This window comes from Lucilia cuprina, chromosome 3 (genome assembly GCF_022045245.1).
Source record: "Lucilia cuprina isolate Lc7/37 chromosome 3, ASM2204524v1, whole genome shotgun sequence".
Classification (NCBI taxonomy): Eukaryota; Metazoa; Arthropoda; class Insecta; order Diptera; family Calliphoridae; genus Lucilia; species Lucilia cuprina.
Genome location: NC_060951.1, coordinates 23846528 through 23866951, shown reverse-complemented (window position 1 = coordinate 23866951; position 20424 = coordinate 23846528). Strand labels below are relative to the sequence as shown.

Genomic DNA, 20424 nt, shown 5'->3' with positions numbered 1-20424 from the left:
CAATATATATAAACATGGTTTTATATTTTAATAAATTCTTTTGTAATGTTTTTTTTTTTAATATTTAAACTCGGAAGTTTAATGTTGATTATTAAAATCTTTTGTGTTGTAAATTGTGCTTTTTTTAATGGGAAAAGTTGTTTTTACATGTTTGTATGCACGTATATTTTGTTTGTATATTGTATTTAATTTGACTGCAACACAAACTTGAAAATGTCAGCAAAAATTTTATGAACTTGTTGTTTTTGTTGTTTGTAGTTTTTAATTTTGTATGCAAACACAGGGTCATTATAATAGTGCAGTTTTTTTTCTGTTGTTTTTTTATTTTCATGTCTAAACTTTTAGAAATCTCTCGGCCATTTCATTCAGTAGAAAGAAAGGCTGAATTGTGCAAATTTTGGCACCAGAAAAATAAGAAATTTTGTATTTGTTATTCGTCTGTAAAGAATGATACTTACGCTGAAAATAATGTCTGCCTTATATATGCGTACGAAAAAATGTCGTTCATTGTACGAAATGATTTTTGGTATCTCACCACAAAATTGCTACGTGTCAAGTGAACCCAACGTCCGATGGATGTTTTCCGATATTGATAACACAAATTTACAGCGCAATAGGTTAGTCAGTTAGTTATTTAGTTATTTAGATAGTTAGTTAGTTAGTTATTTAAAACTAAAATATTTAAATCATATCACCATTCATATTGTTCATCTTATAGTACTCTTTAACAGAATAACAGAAAAACAATTTGAATAATCGTTTTAATATACAACATTCTGATAATTTTGTTAATGAATTTAGGTTAGAGTGAGCAAATCTATACATATTATGACCTCAATATAACAAATAACACAAAAATTCCTTACTTTTACAAATTTCATCTTGTTAGTCTACTAAAAACCAGCTTTAGTATTTTCTGATAAATTGCTTACGGCCTGGCACGGCCCGCCTTAATTTTTTCTCCACCACGATATGCTGATGGTAGTATGGATAGAAATTTGCAAGTTGTTTTTAGCACACATAACTAGAGCTATGGGAAAGAATTAAATAAACATGAAAAAACTAAATGTTAACAGATTTTGTCTACAATTTTTTCGTTAATTGTTTTTCTCTACAGACTCTGAGTTGCAATTTATTTGTAGCGAAAGTATAATGGCATGGAGCGTCTGGGCAAAAAAGAAGCCATTTATACCTGTATTTTAGTATGTAGGTTTTAGTAAAATGCTTATTTTTTCCTACATACATATGTACATAGTTTATTATATATGTGAATATATTTTTTGCAAACTCATTTTCCATTAAAACTGCCAGTCACCAGCCCAGCCGGTTGACAATTTGGGTTAAATGTACTGCTTAACTGAAACATAAACAAACCGCTGAAAAAAGAAAATGAAAACAAAATTTAAGCAGAAGTTGTTAGTAAACGAAACGTAGTGGGTATTAAAAAATAAACCAAGAACCGAAAAATTAAATAAAAAGTGAGTGAATAAGTAAGTTTACTAATGTGGTCTGCCTTTTAGTCCACAAACTGGGCTTTTATAATTTTGTTTATTTTCATTATAAGTGTGTTACTGGGTGAAGTTTAAATATGGTTTAATTCTTTATTTATTTAAGTGAAAATGAATAAAACTTTTTAAAGATCATTTTATGTATGTAAATTTTCGTCGGAATTGTATTTTTATGGGATTTTATGAGAAAAATAAACACAAAGGAAAAATGTTTTTTATGTTTTTATTTATCTATTTTTGTTGTTTGTTGTGTATTATTAAAAAATTTCCTTTTACTAATTTTATTTATAAATCGTTATAATTTGTTTGTCTTTGTTATTTGTTGTTGGCCAAAGGTTCTTTTCTTTTTGATGTTGTCATTATTTATGAAAGTGAAAGAATGTGCTAAAAATTTAATTTATTTTTGACCCTTAAGATATTTTTTTCTGTCTCTATGACAATGTTTTTATGGGTCTTTAATAGTTGTATGTATGTGACCCTGCAGTTTAGCGTAAAATGTTAATGAGATTTTCTATATCTCGTTATCGATTTGTAACCTGTCCATTTAATATGTATGACTAACAGTTTATTACACAATTTAAAATTTGAGTATACCACTACAGTTATTTTTGGATTTACTAACTATTATTTATGTAACAAATCCAAAAGTGTACTTAGGGCGGGTTTCTTACACCTCAGTTAAACTAGGCTTATCTTGCTGTTAGATTAAACTCGGAACAAATTTAGGCGGACTTTAACCGATGATTTTGTTTTTCAGTTTTAGATTTAAGCTCAGTTAACTTTGTTAGTATTGTCAACTTTTCATTCAAAAACATAAACAATGAACAGCTGTTTTTTGCAAACAATACTTTTGCAAAATGGAAAATTTTTGAAAAATGTTAAATAAACATTTAAAACAATAATAAATAAAACAAAACAAATCAGAAAATCACAATTTACTTAAAATATTAAGTTTTTGTTCTTCCGAAATCATTTTTTATTGTTTTTGTTAATTGAGTTTAATTGAAAAATTACACTCAGTTAAACTAAGATAATAAGTAACTTTACTGATAACTGAAAAACACGAAACATATATTAAACCAGGTTTAACCAAAGAATGAAGATTATCTTTATCAGAAAAACTCGCCCTTAATGATACTTATACACATAAAGATAAAAAACCTCTTTAAATTATATGTGCCTGGTACCAAATTTACAACAAAGTGTTTCATAACATCCGTTGTCAATATATGCACGGATATTTATCAAATCAACAACAAAAATATAAAAAATTAACGATGTAATGTGTTGCCAAAGTTACAATGCTATGTTGTCAAACATAAACATTCGTTGTCGAAGTCACAACGATGAATTGTAGAATTGACACAAAGCGAATTGTTGTTGTATGTACGGATAGTTGTCAAATCTATAATGTTAAATAAGCGACGTAATGTGTTACCAAAGTGAAAACGCTATGTTGTCAAATATAAACATTCGTAGTCGAAGTCACAGCTATGTATTGTAGAAATTACACTAAGCGTATTAGAAATGACAACAACGCGTTGTTGCACTGACAAGATGGGTTGTAAAAACGACCTTGTCTAAATGGTAACAAAAGTGGTAAATTAATATTTGATGATGGATTTTATACTAATTTCGGTACTTTTCTAATAATTTTCCTCAGTGTAAAATTTACAGATCTCTTTTGGGTTAAGCAACTATTCTTTGTCTAACAGATCTATAAAATTACTTAACGACTTATTGGGAACGATTTCATATCATTTCTTAATTTTATTTAGAGGTATACATTGACTTCATCAAAAACTGCTGGATAGCTTTAAGCATGTGTGTATGTTATTTTATTTGTCTATTATATTATTGTCTTTCCGTTTCTTTTTTGTGTCTGTCTAAAAAAGTTTATCTAACATTTGCTCTTTTAAACCTCCTTTTTTTCGTTTTATTTTTGGCTTTATGTTTTTAGAAATTCTGCAAATATTTTTACCACCCTTTTTTGTTATGTTGTCTGAATATTTCAAAAGTTTGTGTCAACTTTTTGTTTGCTTATGTAATATTGACAGCCTCTGACTTTGTCATATATGTATGTATCTCAGCAGTTTTAGGTGACTGTAATATCCTCAGATAATACATTGTTAACTTGTACAAATTCTGCAAAATCTTCGATATTGGATTTATTACATTATGATGTTTAAATGTGATAATATTACAATGTAATATAAAAGTTATAAATCTTATTAATTTTATTTTATTCTATTTTATTTGCAGGTAAGCACTGAAATTTAGATCATTTATGTTAGATCCATGATTATCTGTAAGTATGATTAAAAATGTTTCATTATTTGGTATTATTAATATATTACCTTTTTTGTCCAAAACAAAATATATAGAAAATATTTAAGGAAACTTGTCATTTGGTTAAAACCTTTATCATCTTTTATATTGTTGTCGTCCTTTTCATTGTTGTTTCTGCAGTCTTTTTTACTTACTTTGTTGTTGGCAATTTGTTAACATGTTCTAGTCTTACCTTTTCTTTACCTTTAAAGGATAAAAGGAAACTTTTCGAAGTAAAAAACACTGGATGAAAGAAACAATAAGTTTGTGTTCAAACAACATTTATTCATCATTTATTGGTTGGGTAAGCTGTCATTTTTCTCCCATGCTCTCCCTCTCTTTTTTGTTGGGGTTTCCTTTTACATATTGACATTCCTTTTTAAAGTTTATGCTGCTATTGTCCTTGTTTGTAGATTATTATTGACCCCCTAAGGGTCAAAGTGTTAATTTGTTGTGAGTATAAAGCTTTTCCTTTTTTCCCTTCTATCTGTCTTCTGGTCTTCTGTTTTTGTTGTGGTTTCTCTTTAAACATTTGTTTAAGCTTTAGCATTTCCTTTAAGAAATTGGAAAATATGCTAATATTTTCTATAAATCTCTATATGTATTAGACAATACCTTAGCCAGATAGTCACACAGTTTTAAAGAAATTGTTAGTTTATTGGCATTTAGTTGCCTGATGAGTTGTGATGGTTCGGCCAGAGGGTGAATTTAATCGGATTTGAAAATTGATTTTTGCTACAAGAATTTTGTCACACCTTTTAAACTTTTTGTTTGAAATTTAATACTTTTTCGAATAGCTTTAGGGCATGATGAAATAATAATAGTTAAAAAGTAATATAAGAACGTAAGAGAGACTTAAGGTGAATTTTTATTGATATAATATATTTTGTTTTTGTAGGTAACATAATATTGAAAAGTTCTATGCGAGGATTACCACTTATATTTTGAGAAATATTAGGAAATGTGTGATTGATGATACATAAATGATTATTTCCTTATAAACTTGTCTAAAAATAATTTAATCAATCGTCTAAAAAGGCAATTTTCTATATCCCAGCAGAAAATTTTAAAATTTTATTAAAGAGTAATTTAGATAATGTAGTCCCACCAAAAATAAAAAGAAGTACCATAAAAAGACTTACATTTATCACCACTTCAAAAGTAGCACTAAGTAAATTTGTTTACCTTCTGTGGAAGGGGTGTGTATTTACTTCCAAAACGTCGATTTATACTTTTATATAAAAACTATTCTAAAAAGTACTATAAAATAACATGCTAATGGAGCACTGAGTAGGCAGAAAGATTAATAAATACGAAAGAGCCAGGTTTAGGTCCAGAAAAGTTGGGTAAGCACATTTGTAACCGGTTATTTTTTGAACCTCGTCAAACAAAAATAACTAGTTATTCACTCCAAAAGTAAATACTCACATTGCTAAATACTCATATGGCTAAAAAGTATTATATCGTTATTAGGTACACCGTTTTCAGTATGATATTACTTATCCTTAACGCTCTCATTCGTAATTCTCATCCAATGATCATCAAAACAGTTTTTTCAGTTTTGTAAAGTTTTGTACAACTAGAACTATATGACTTTTATGTTAACACATTTACAGGCGATATGATTTAAAACCCATATTTTGATATTGGATTAATAATTTATGGATGTATAAAATCTCAGGACAAACGTTTAATATTTTTTTTTTGTTTTTTTTTTTAATTATTAAAATATCTACTTGCAAAGATTTATAACTTTAAATATTAAATAAAATATTTTATTACTACTTTACGAGGAAATTATATAAATTAAATAAAATGTTTAACTTTTTAACTTTATATATAACACTGGCCTGATGAAATGAATGAAATTAAAACGAAATTCACCAACTGTGTTTCTTTGATGCTATTATATGTACAACATTTAAGTTTCATCTCAAAGTTAAAGCCGGTGAAAGTTAAAAACTTGGATGAAAAAAATTCTTAAAATTGTATATGATTTGTGTTGATGATACTAGTAGTAGCACGAAAAAATATGTTGCTTAAAGCTTAACGTGCTAGAAATATTTTTAAATCACATCTCGTTTCAAAAATTACATTTTTTTGCAGACTAGTGTAATCATTAGCAAACGTCATACATTTAATAATTATCAAATTAAAAATATTTAACACAAAAATTTTATAAAAAAAATCTGTAGTCAATAATAAATCAACAACAGTAACTAAATCTCAGGAAAGACACAATTTTTTTAATGCTATTAATTATATTTAAAAAAATAAAAATTAAAATCTCTATAGCAGTAACATTAAAATCTGTCATTTAAGACTGTTTTTAATGAAGATTTATGAACGACAAAACAGCAACGGAAATGATTTCAATAAAAACGTAAATTAAATTTATTTTCATTTAAAATACAAAAACACATACGCACACTGTGTGCAAAGCTACCTGCATTTAAGTACTAGAATATACTCACACAATGTGTAAGTATGTAATTCCTTATGTGTATATGTATGTAGTGAGTACTTTTAAAATTTATTTACTGTACCTACTCATTTTCATTATTGTTCTTACATACATGCTCTTCATTACTCGTACTTTATATGTATATGGAAGAAATACCCTGCTGTTTTAGGTGACTTTTTCGGTCTTAGTTAGTTAGTTTAAAATGAGGATGTTATACATCAACTCAAAAAAAAAAATACACCTAGACCTGTATCGTTCCTAAACCAGTGTCTCAGAAGGGTATCGAACCCACCACTTCCGGTCTAGCAAACTAAAACACTAACCCCTTTGCAGTCTTTCTATTTAACATTGCCAATTGATTAAAGATTAGTTTAGGGCGCTAAACAAAGTACTATTATTTTGTTCTATCGCTTTAATACATTATCAGCTCTCAAAATCAGTCATAGAGCTCAGAATACTCTCATATTGTAGATCACTGGTATAAACAAACCATATATAAATTACTTTATTACGACGTTATTAGTTCAGCGATATCAACAGCTACTAAAAACTATTACTGTTGAATTTTCAACCCAATTTTTGCATTTTCCGCTTCAATATAAGCAAACGGTCACTTTCAGCATTACAGTTCGTCAGAAAAGTGGCTTGTGTTTACTTTGAGCACATTGGATTTTGATATCAAAGTGACATTTTTAAGACATTTAATTTTTTTTGGAATGTATTTTCATAAACTTCAAGCGAAAAATTGTCAAATGGAAACTATTGATTATAATGTTAAAATGTAGTGAACGTTTCGACAAAATATCGACCACCTTATTTACCAGAGATTACTAGTTAACTCTGTAGTTGCAATGACTTATTTAAGTACTTATTTGTAAGCGAGCTTAGTAAGTATTTGCCCCCAAGTTAAAACTCATAACTTTTCAATGTAATTGCTTAGTGCTACCTGATAGAAGTTCTGGGAACAACAACAACAGCATTTTTAACATTATTAAAAATTAAAACCCACCAACAACTGCTATAAATATGTTTTTAGTCTGTCAAAATATAATTTATTACTATTATTAAAGTAAAATAATAAATAGTACAAAACAGCAGTAAGTAGTATTGAATGTAACTGATTAGATTTATAGACACATTTAAACATTTATTTTTAAAAACACAACAATCGAGCTTGAAGCAATAAGGAAACGTTTATGAAACAAAAACAAATACGGAAACACTGCTGTTTCCCAGGAAAAACTTACATTGAAAAGTAATGTGTTAAAAAGCTAATAAAACCTCTTTGCACTACTTCTTTATTAGCATTTTGAGTCATTATTTTAACACGGTGATGTCATTGGAGGCAAGTACTTCTACGCTCGCTTACAAATAGGGAGTTAAAGAAGTCTTACAAAACAGTTGTTAAGTAAGTTGTTTTATTTTTAATAATAAAAAGAGCCAGCTAGAATACGAACCAGGGACTTCGGTTTGTCAGTCAAATGTTCTACTCACTGCACCAATGCTTAGCTATTTTATTGCGCGTCAAATAATGGTTTTCACATACAAAACTAATTTTGTTTTCTTTTTTGTGAAACACAATTTCTAACACGCAATTGAATAAAATGTGCCAACAAAATTACAAAGCCGAAAATAAAGTACTTCTATATCAGATTAGAAGAAAGTCATTACTAGAGTACTTCTAAGTAATGCTGACGGGAGGTAGTAGTCATTGAAAAGTAAGTGGTTAGGGAAGTACTACCCATTACCGAGTTTTTGCTGGGTTTTTAATTGCCTTAAGTTTATATTTTAGAATTTTTAAATTAATTAAAAAAATTTCAAATATTATTGAAAAGATTTTAATGTTTCCAAAAACTTTTTTAATTTGTATTTATTTTTATTTAAATTAGCGAAAATTAATAGAAAACTTTTTTACTTCAACCTTAGTTTGTTTTGGTTGCCAACTAAATATTTTAATGTCAATGTTATTTAATAGTATTTAAAACTTAAAATACTTGCAACAGCAAAAAACAGTTTCAATTAATGTGGGCGATGTGGTGTGGTTGTGCAGAAAAAAAATTATACTTCATTAAGGTAGTTAGGATTTTAGATAATTAAAATAGTTATATTCTAACTTAGTTTACAGAGTAAAACAAAAATGAAACCAGAGAATTAAACTCCAGGCTAAGGTAAAGCCAGATATTCGAACCCCTGACTAATAGATCCAAGCTTACCTTAATATTAAGTTTTATTAGCTCTGAAAAACATTAAACAAAGTCATTTCGAACATGTAAATCTCGCTTATAAATAGGGCGTTAGGTATGTTCTTTCTACAATTGCCTGCAAATAAGGAGTTAAGTAATTAGTTTTGTTTCTAAGAAGAAATCATCTACGAGGATGCGCCTACTATGTCTATTATAAGATTTCACAGTATATAAGTTTCTTTTGTTTGTGTTAAAAACAAAGTTCGAAAGTAATATGTCAATTACTGAAAAGTCAGTAGTTACATAATATAATATTTGTAAGTTATTACTAGGCTAATTCTAAGTAATGTAGTCGGTGTGTAGTAGTCATTGCAAAGTTAGTTGTTGAGCAAGTACAACTCAATGTAATGTTTTTACAGATATTATATTTGAAAATATATTAATTCGAAACAATTTACAAACACCAAAACTAAAAAAAATCATATGCAAACTCCCTAATAAATTTACTATCATATTTAAGTTTTATGTATATAGATATTTTCTCGTAGAGAGGATATTTTTAATTATTTATAATAATTTATGGTAAACAGCATTAACCATAAAACTGCGGGCATTTTTGTAAAACTCTGCCATAAAAATGTAATTAATTTTAATAAATATTCCAAATAAATACAATAAAGGAAATAATATACACAATACAACAGCGAAAAAAGAAAATCAATATGGAAATAAATTTAAAAAATTCTATGTGTTAATATAAAATAAAAACACTCACTCACACATAACTATATAAGTAGTAATTGTAAAGAATTCTTTTTGTAAATAAAAATAATTTCAAAAAGTAACAAAAATAAATTTCAATTTATAAATTGAATACTCTCCTCCCTCGCCCTCATGTATCAGTACAGCAGCAGCAGCGCCAACATCATTACGATCATTATGAAGAACAATCATTTGTTGTCGTAAGTTGGAAACAAACAAAACACATTTTTTAAAAACAAACAATCTTCCCACATTTATAACAAAAACACACCTTCCTTTAATTTTGTATATGTATTTCTTTTCTTTTTTTCGAAATTTGCATAAAATTATTTCATTACATTTTCTTTCATTTGACAGCAATTGCTGTTTGTATTATACTATACAATATGTGGCAGGCAGAGGAGAAAAAGAAATTACGTTTTAATGAAAATAACAACACCTTTTTGTACAGATATCTCAATTGTATGTAGATGCCGTTATATGTATATTATGATTCGATGGCAAACGATAACGACTCAGTGTCCTGGGAATGTTTGAAACCAAATATATTTTTGAGTTGAATTAAGTTTTTAATATTAAACAAATTAGAGTGTTGTGTTGAGGGAGAAGTTCACTGATTGTTTAAAGATTATTGATATTTGGTTTTTCGTTTTGAAGTAATTGGGTTGTTTTTAAAGGATTTCGCGGTCAAACTTTATCATTGAATTCTTGTGGAGGAAATGCTGTTTAAAAATTGTATATTAATAAGATTTTTAAAGTATCCTCTACGTAGAAGTAGTCTGATAAGGTCTTTTAAATAATGTGATTAATAAGTACTTACGTATTCATCAGTCATGTTTATTGCGAAGCATAGGATGGTATATCTATTTTTATACCATCTACATTGACTTCATTTTCTCATTACTAGTAAGCTTTAGTAATAACTACTTGCCTTAAGTGTTGAAACCCATTACTTTGTATTATAATTAAAGTTTTGGCATACATTTTGAAATTACATCCATTCTCTACAAGTGTCTAATTAAACTTCGCCGCCATTTGCCATTTCATCAAATTATCAAGGATTACATGGACATACAGACGACGGACGGACATATAAATTGATTCCAAGCCGATTGGTATACTTTAAGGTGCGTGTAAGACGAATATTTTTGGGTGCTACAAATATCAGCATAAACTCATAATACTCTCTCCACTATAATGGTGTAAGGTATAAGAATTGCGTAATTTATCACAAAACAATCGTTTATTTGTAGCTCAAACTTGTTTCCAATTCAATAAACCAAATGTTACTTATTTGCAATTAAGTTTATTGAAAAACCAAATGACTGTAAATTAAATCAACAAAATGAAATTCTAATGTCAATTGCAAAATTGTAGACGACAACAAATACAAAAAAACCAAATCAAAATTTCCAAACCATTTTCATTTTTCTTGCTAATATGCCTTGAGGTTAAAGGTAGAAAAAATAAATCTTAAAGAAAATCATGAAACAAGCATTAATTTATTTTTTCTTATTTACACCTTAATAAAAATTTTTTTACAAAAAAAGTTGGGGAAACAAATTGTAGAATATGAAAGAAAAAATGTCCTTTGTAAGATGTTTTATATAAATTCTTTGATTTATTATTTGTTGTCCTTTCATGGCTATTAGATGAAGATAAAGAAAATAAAACAGCTAAATGGCTTTATATTCATAAATAAAGAAATAAAATTGCACCTTTATGCTTGAATTGATAACAAAATACGGATAACAATATGATTTCATAGAATAGGTGGACAATGAGGTTTTTGGAAAAATAAATTTTAATGTTTATTTTCTAAATCTTAACTTCAGCTGATTTAAGTTTAATTTTATGGTACAAATCAAATGAAAATCTTTTTTATACACTTTCCAAAATGAGAAGTTTTCATATAATCGAAATAAATACTGCCAAATAACCATTTTATATTCCTTATTGCTCCACTGTGCAGTAAAATTTTTCTATGCCATAATTAGATAAAAAAAAATATAAATTTTCTTTTAAAGGAATTTCTTACTTTACACCTCTGGCTTTATCTTGTGTAGTTAAGATAGTTAAGAGATTTTCTTCTTTTAAATAAAATATTAGAGTAATAATAATAAAATTTCTTGTTTAAGACCATGTTAATGATGCTAACTAAGACTATAATGGCGGCAAACTAAAGCTAAAGTTGCAAGTAGACACATTGTTTGTTATTATTTATATGAATATGATGGCTGTTTGGCTGTTGCTACTTGAAGTTTTTTCTTTATATATATATAATGAATTCATGGAGACTCATTTAACACCAACACCAGCAACATATCAACATCACACCATCATCGTCAACAACATCAGCATGTTTAAATAGACAGCAACAGACAACGAGAGTAAGAGAACAACATACACATCAACTACAAAATGTGGCTGACTGTCTGATATCCAGCCAAAAACAACAACAACAACATATACAACTGTCTAACAACAAATATTAACAATACAGCTATAGAAAGTACTAAAAGAAAAACAAAATGAAAAATTATATTAAAAACCCTGCTATAGCAGTGTTGACGGTATGACTGTTATAGCAGAGAGTAGGAGGGAGGAAAAAGGAAATATAAAATTGTAACAAAAACTGTCAGCCATTTGGAAATTAACAGTAATACTAACATTGCCAGCAATTCAGAGCAGCAATAATAACAACAACAACAACATCAACCACAACAACATAATAATAATTGTAGTTGGTTTGTTGGTTGTTACGAGAGAGTGTATGCAAAAAAATGGAAGAAAAAACCTGTAGACTTTTTTAACACCGATTCTGTTTATTTTCTTACTGGTTGTTTATTTATTTACTATTTGTTAGTATTGCTTATGTTTTTTGTTGTTATTAGTATGGTAGAGATTTTATTATATTGTTGTTTTTTTTTCTATAAGCCCACTGTACGTATATTTTACCCATGCTACCAGTAAAGTGAATGACCCTTTTAACATAATTATCCAAAGCAACCACAACTAGTAATGTTAACTTGGTCTATAGTTGATCATAAAGTTGTTTTTTATGTTGCTGTTTTTTTCAACATTTTCTTTGATTTTGGTTTTGTGTTGTGATATTGTTTTTTGTTTGTATTTTATGAGTATGTTTTCAATTTAATTTTCAAGATTTAATTTTGTAAATTGTGTTGTTTAATCAATCTGTTTGTTTTTAAGATTATAGATTAAAAGCAATTTGAAAAGTTGTTTCTTGATGAGCGATTTCTTTTTGGGCCATAGTTTTGCTTATCCGGTGTAATTTGTTTATTTTTTTCTTTTGTTGGAAAGTGACTTTGTAAACAATATTAATCAAAATTTAGATTATGTTTTCGAGTTCGAGAAAATTAAGGCAATTAAGTAGTAGAAAATTAAAATGAATTTGTGGTAAAACTTTTAGGTGGTACTTCAGGTTAATTTCCACAAATAAAGTTTCAAGTTTTGATATGTTTAACTTACTAATTAAGCAACTAATCAGCTAACTACCTATCTAACTAATTAACATACTATCTAACTAACTAACTAGCTAATTAACTAACTAACCTTTAAAATCATCATAAAACCGATAATACTAGCAAAAACCTTGAAAATTTTATTGGAAATTTTTTTCAGGATTTGACAAAATAACAAAAAACATAAAGTTTGTTGCAAATAAAATAAATCATGTTTAACTTAAAACGTAATATTGCCAATAAAATGAAACAGATTTAATTAAAATTCATCTTGATATTAATCTAAAATAGAAATTAAAAAGTCGTAAAATATTTTAATTTACTTTAAGCGTTATAATATAGAAATTTCTTTATATTTCAACATCTTCTATTTTTTAATCCCTGAATCCTATTTAAATTTAAATGCTTAAGCATTATGAATTATGAAAAAAATCTTCAAAGAAATTTATAACACGTTCTGCATATAAAACACAAACCAGTTAAATTTTTTATTTCCCCATAATTTTCTTTTACCCAACAACAAAAACACAAGAAATATAAACATTAAAAACATTCTTTTTATAATCACTTTATAATTTAAGTTAAATAAGTAAGAAAAACCAACATAAATTTTGAAAATAATAATAATTGTTTTTCTTTTTTCTTCTCTTTCTCTTTACAGTTTCTTTTGCTGCAGTTTTTTATAGATTCTGTGCACGTAATTACCAGCAGCTAACGTTAACTTCCGGTTCCTGTTTGTGTTAAGTACAATAACATTAACACACACAAACAAACAAACACTCTTATAAACACACACAAACGCATATACCCTTAAAATAGCAGAGAACATAAACTGAAAAGCAACCAGTATTGAAAATCCAACTGAAAAAAAACAAAAATCTCTTTTTATTGCATAAACGCCACAAGCACAGCAACGCACATACAGCCAACAACAGGCAACGATTAAAAGAAAATAAAATTAAAAAAGAAAATTATTTTATTTTTATGATTTCCTAAAAAAACAAAAATATTAATAAATTGACTGTTGCAGGTCATTTCTGTTAGTTTTTTTTATTATATTAAAACGAAAATAGAATTAAAATTTTTTATTAATATTTACTAAATCTCTTATTATCTTTTTCTTCTTTACAGAAGGCGAAGAAGTGCAATATATTTTTTAAACAACAAATTAAAATTTTAAGTTAAAAGAAAATTTAAATTTATAAAAAATAAAAAAAGTGTTTCTAAGTATATATCAAAAGAATAAGGAAAATAATCAAAAAGTGTAAAAAGTTTAATTAATTTTGTTGAGTTTTAATATTTTTATTATTATATAAATATAAGTGTTAAAGAGTGTTATTAATGTTTTATTAAACCTCATTGGTAATTAGCAAAAATTGTTTAATATTTTTGTGTAAAAAGAAAAACGCTTTAAGCGTTTTGTGTGCTAAAGCCAAACATGGATCCGCCTATTGGCAATGGATTCCGGCTGCAACAACAACAACCAAAATTAATCAAATCAAACACAAAATCTTTGCCATCAACAATGTCAACAAGTAAATGTAAAAAATTATTAAAAATTCATAACAACAACAACAAAAAAGTGTCATCAATAACCACCCGCTCTAATAATGTCTGCAAAACAACTTTAGCAGCAACAACATCAACATTGTCATCATCATCATCATCATCACCCTCATGGCTAAGACCACAAACGAGGCCAGAACACAACAGCAACAGCAATCGTTTTCTCAGCTGTAATTTAAGTTTTATTGTTTGTTTCTTAGCCGTGGTTATTTTAAATAATTTTGCCTGTTTTATACCAACAACACAAGCAACCGCCTCCGCCCAACGTGAAAATACCCGTATTCTACCATTACAATCAGGTAAGTGAAAATAGTAACAACAACAACAGCAACGAAAAATTCCTTAATGTCTTCATATAAAAGTTTTTTTATTGTTTGTTTTCAATAAAAAAGTAGCAAAAGTACAAAACTTTTCCTTTTCATATTTTTAAAAGCTAAACGTCATGAACAGTGGGCATAATTTTTGTAAAACTAACAAGAAAATATTTTAAATTAAAAAAATTAACACATTTTTGTCCAGTTGTGCTCTTTTTTTCATAGGAGATTTTGTTTCAATATTTAGAAAATCTGACAACAATGTCAAAATTACATAGGTGGTTGTCAAAATGTTAACTGAGTGTTTAAATACATCCGTTGTTTAAATGAGAACACTTATGACAATGTATTGTACTATTCTGGCATTTTTCCACCGGATTTCTCCCTCATATCAATAACATCAATACGCTTTTTGAATAGGATTAATAGCCAGTTGTCTATAGCGTATGTCTAATAAGAAATTTATTATTGGTTTTAACCATTGTCGTAATTAAAAGTTTTTTAAGATATTGATTTTTACATATTTGTGAAAACTATTCCAGATTGTTAATGAAGCATTGAGTAAGAGAATAGATTAATAAATATAGGAAATGACAGTAAAGCCAGTATTAAACAATTAGTTTTTCGTCATCGTGGAACAACCAAACTACAAAAAGGCTTGGCAATGACAGAGACATACACATGTCTGAATCCGTTAGACCAAATTTTATAAGGTATGTCCGTAAACCTGTTTATTTAAAAAGAGAATGTACCATTTTACTAATCTTGAACTTATTCATTCTGGGATTCATTCCGATTTCATAGGGGCCACTCTCTAGGACTTAAGGGCTCCGCCTACCGATTCATTATTACAAGGGGCCTAATGAAAATCCCAATCACAAGTTTTTGTTTCAACAACCTATGCCTAGAAGAGTTGTGTATTCGACTGTATAACTTCTTCAAGCTCTCTTCTGTTTACAACAAGTACAATATCTTATTCTTTCACAAGTGCCTGGTATCCATAAGTTCAGAGCTTACTTCTAGAGTAGTACTCTTGCCGTAGAATAAATCTCCAAATCCGTTTTGCAAATTTTATTAAAATGAATATCTCTCAAACATTCCTTACCACAAACCTACACCACTGTGCGTTACACTATCACAATAGCAAACAAGTAAGCCCACCATTCAACCAACCAACAAAAATCCATTAGTCATTTTAGCATGTTAAGAAGTTCTTAAAAATATACAGCAAAAATATTGTTTCTGTTTTCTTTTATTCCATTTATTTTCCCTTTTCGTATTTCACCAACACTCAAGTGTCACATCTAACACTCACTCACTTACTTGTTTCACCGCTTGTTTTATTTAGTACACAAAAGAGTTTTATGTTTTCCCCCAATTTCCTCATTTTTTTAAGGGGTTATAGGTTATGAAAGTCGAAGACATACAAGAGTAACGACAGCAACAAGATCAAAAGGTGCCAAAAAGTTAAAACGTGCAGAATATTTTTCTAATGGATTTCTAGTAAATTGATAAATTATTTGAAACTTGAGTTGAAAGCAAATGAGGCACGAAATTTTTTATTTAAATATATGCAAAATATAAATTATATATGTATGAATAAGGGGGTAACTTTTTTGGTAACTATTGCAGCAAATTTGGACTGATACGAAAAAATTTATTAATTTTTACCTTTGACGTAATCTGAAGGAAAAGACAATTACCACTTTAGTATATCTTGGTAATGAAGAATATTTTGCTTATTTAAGGTTTTACTCTCTCTCTCTCTCTCTATTTGTCATTTGGTTTTTAAGAGTTTCTCGAAATCAGAGTTTGGCAAAGAGCTCTCATACATTTAAAAGTACATACGTAAGCTCATGCCAAAACTATTAAAGAGCTTATTTGCCGCTCTACAGATGTCTGTTTTCCAAATGAAAATCATGCAACATAAAATATAATTTTTAAATTTTCAAAATATTTACAAATTAACTTTAAAATTTATTAAAAATAAAACTCATAAAGTTGTATTTACAATATTTAATATTTCAAATACACAACTGATTTATAATTTTAATATATACATACTTATGTATTCTCTTCCATATTGTTAAGGCAAATATGCCTTGCAAATTGCTATTAATTTAAATGCATTTAAACAATTAATATTAAATCAAATGAAGTAATTAAATTGACACGTAATGCAAAACATTTAAAACGATTTTCCACTTGATGTAAAAGTAAACTTTTTGCTATAAGTTCGAAATGTAATTAATCAATTTAAGGCAAATGAATAAAAGTAGATAAATGTTTTACACTTATAATAACAAGATATTTATTGGTAAATGGTATTAAGGAGGAAAGCAACAAACAAATTATTAAATTTCTCTTTATATAAGTGGTAATGAATGAAATTGATTTGAAAAATTTCACAAATTTCTGAAATGTGTGAAAATATGTACACGCAAAAGAAAATGTATACGAAAGCTTGCTATTCTTACAAAATATAAAAAAGTCAAAACCCAAATATTAAACTTTTCTAAAGTATTGATCTTTATAGAATCAGAGCTGAGGGTTTTGAAATGTCGCCAAATTGGCATGTGAAAGTTTAACATATCTTTTTGAGATATATTAACTTGAAGATACAGAAATATTTTAATTTACGTACTTTAACGGACTCAGAGAATACATAGATAAGTTATCTAAACCACTATAAAGGTATTATAAAGGCAATATGATACATATCTTTAGAGGCTAGTAATTAGGATAATCGCTTACAATTTGTTAGAGAAATCAGTGGATGTAAGTCGTATTTAAAAACCTATATAGTAATGTATTAGAAATCTTTTATAAAACACACTATTAATAAGATGTTATTAGAGTACTTCTGTGTAATTAGGACGGTATGTAGCATGTTGATAGGTACAAAGTTTTTACTGGATAGGTAAGGATGAATGCATGTCAAGAGTTTTAACGTGAGCACCTGCCCTAACAACCTTATGTCACGGTGGTCGTTTTCCTCCACTGGGTAGACTTAAGAACGGTCTACCATCGCCTCTTTATCCTTCAATGAAGAACTCAGGTGACAATTTTAGTACATTGGCTTTGACCGGTCCATGCACAAGTACTTAACTGAAGTACTTGAGCTATCTAAACTCTGACCATTGGAAGTCCTCTGTTGTGGACCGAAGTACGAATCCATCAAATAAGCCGAATAAATTGTTCTTACTCTCAGGGACACACTGTGGTAGTTCAGATATGAACAGAGTATACTCTGAAAATATCTGGACAAGGAAGGAAAATTCAATGGTATCATATGTATATGATACCTTTCATCCATCATCATTCAACCCAGCACGCATCTCATTTATACAACACATTTATAAGAGAAAAACATACGACACATTTATTATTGTTAGACGGGTGGGTGAGGCCCGCCGTACCCCACATTCATCCCGTACATATACAATTAATACCAACTCATTTCCAACGCTTAGTCCACAGTCACTCCTCTGTGGTGTATCTGTTGTTTCGGCAACAGCACCGAACATATACCGAAATATTGTCTTTATCTTACATCAGTCTTTTAACCGCTACTTACTATCCCCGTGAATTTGGGTTTAAACCACATCCACTACGTGGATCCCGAGAAACCTCAACCAACTGATCAGCCAGGACATAGTCCTGCGGGCAAGTGGCCACCCGTAGTACCAGATTAAGCGGTGCTCTGGTCTGACCTCTTTCAATCTATGCAATAGGTAAGGATATCTCAAAAGAGTAAAAAAGAAAAACATAAGTATTAGTACATGACTCACATTCGATTGCCACAATTTGTACATGTAAGTACCAGGTTTAGCCGGCCCAAGTCTGCACATTGCTGTCCTTGCCACGCAGATTGTCTCTGTTAATTCGGCAACAAACGACGTAATCGGATTGAAATACGAATTCAACAAATAACATAAAGATTTCTTTTTAGTCACGGTGGAAACTGATATATGAACAGAGCTATACAAAATGCAATTTCCTTTACCATTTAATCCATCACACTTCTAGGTTTAAATCACAGCCACCACGGACCAACACAAAGACCGAAACTCTTTTCTCCTATGGGCTATCGGTTCTCGTAGTACCAGACTACATGACTCTCTGGTTTGACCCAGGTTTCAAGGTACGGCTGAGGATACATTTCACACCAACAGTTTATATTGCGGACAGACTAGAGGTACTGGCAGCACATATTTTCCCCGGAAGCACATATTTTCCGCCGGATTACAATCACATCAATATGAGGAATGTTTATCAGGATATCATGCACATGAATCTTATATATACGTATGACGCATGATTAAAAAATATTGAGGTCAGTGCAGATCGAAAAATGAACGGTATTTAGCAATTAGTCTTATGATTGTGGATTCAATTCTCCCATCATTAAACAAGGAATATTGGTTCGTTCATGAATACAATTACAATATAAAGATTTGCTTTATTAAAAAATAAAAATTAAATTCAAAAATTCACATCTATAGTTTTTTAAGCAACATATGCTCAAAGAATTTTTAATCATGAAAATTTTCCATTTCCACAACATTCTGGTAAATACTACAATTAATTCTTGCATCAAAACGTATTAATTGGTATTGCAACAAAATATTTAAAATATTTTTTTATTATTATTTATTTTTTGTTGTGCAAAAAGCAAGTTTTAAATTAAAAACATTCATGTTGACTTTATTAGTGGTTAGTGGTCGTTCGTTTGGTTTACTCGTGTACATAGAGTTTTAAGAATTTCATTCAATTGAAAATGTTAGTTTTAAGCATTTGAAAAAAGGCCACCTTTTGAATATTTTAAGTAGTCAGTCGTCATTTAGTAACAAAATATATATTTAAATGGCAACAAAAAAAACGTCAATGCAAATACATAATATAACATGTATTGAACATTGAATACTAAAGTGTAGTAAATAAATGAATACTTTTGTCAGATATTTAGATGTGAATTGAATTATACTCTAAACAATAAATATACTATTATACTTATAATAATAACAATACAGCAGCAGCAGCAGTAACAACAAAAATCAAAATAATATTAGTTAGTAATTGTATGTATGTGTACTTTAGTTTATTTTTTTTCTTCTCTCGACAATACCAAAACAATAAAAACAACAGCAACAAACACGTAGAGTAAAAAATATAAATAAATAAACCTGAAATATGGATGCCAAGTAAAGTCGTTTGCCTGAAACGGTGATCACCGTACCAGGCACGATATATAAACATTTTTTTCATACAAACAAATTTACTACACAACATTACTCTATCATCATGTGTATGAGACAGACAAACAAACTGACAGACAGACAGACAGACAGACAGATGGAAGGACAGACATGCAGACTGAAAATACAACACATTCAAAGTGTGCAAAAAATAATAATAACAATACCGATCCAACAACGTAATGATCAACAAAATAATAAACAAAATATCTGAGACTCACAATCGCTGTGTGCATACTAAGAGAACGAACCATAGATCGGTAGAAAGAATTATTTGCAGAGAGCAAGAGGGAGTTTTAAAAGCAAAAAAAAAAACAAATGAGAATTGAGAGTAAACATGCATTTAGCCGGCTTTATGGCCTCCACTCCTTAAAATATAAATACAAACAAATAAATTAAACTGTGGGGTAATAGTACGCTACAGCCAATATTATCTACTATAACGATCAATATATATACATACATTTCACTACTTATACAACAATTTCTCAATTATTAGAATTGTAATCTAATAATGAATAAATTTATTCCAGAAAATTTCCAAGCCTTTTTTGTATTT

At 28.5% G+C, this 20424-nt stretch overlaps 1 protein-coding gene across 3 annotated transcripts in view; it reads left to right on the top strand.

The window, feature by feature from the left end:
• The window catches only part of LOC111678598 (low-density lipoprotein receptor-related protein 2), a 225643-nt gene that overhangs the window by 36955 nt on the left and 168264 nt on the right, over positions 1-20424 (top strand). For 2 of the 3 annotated variants that reach the window (XM_046947221.1, XM_046947220.1), the window contains exon 2: positions 13859-14592. In XM_046947221.1, coding sequence (XP_046803177.1) covers positions 14166-14592 — 427 coding nt within the window. In that variant the 5' untranslated portion in view covers positions 13859-14165. Of the gene's footprint in view, positions 1-13568; positions 13767-13858; positions 14593-20424 lie in introns of those variants that run through there. The other variant, XM_046947222.1, reaches the window with a different exon arrangement.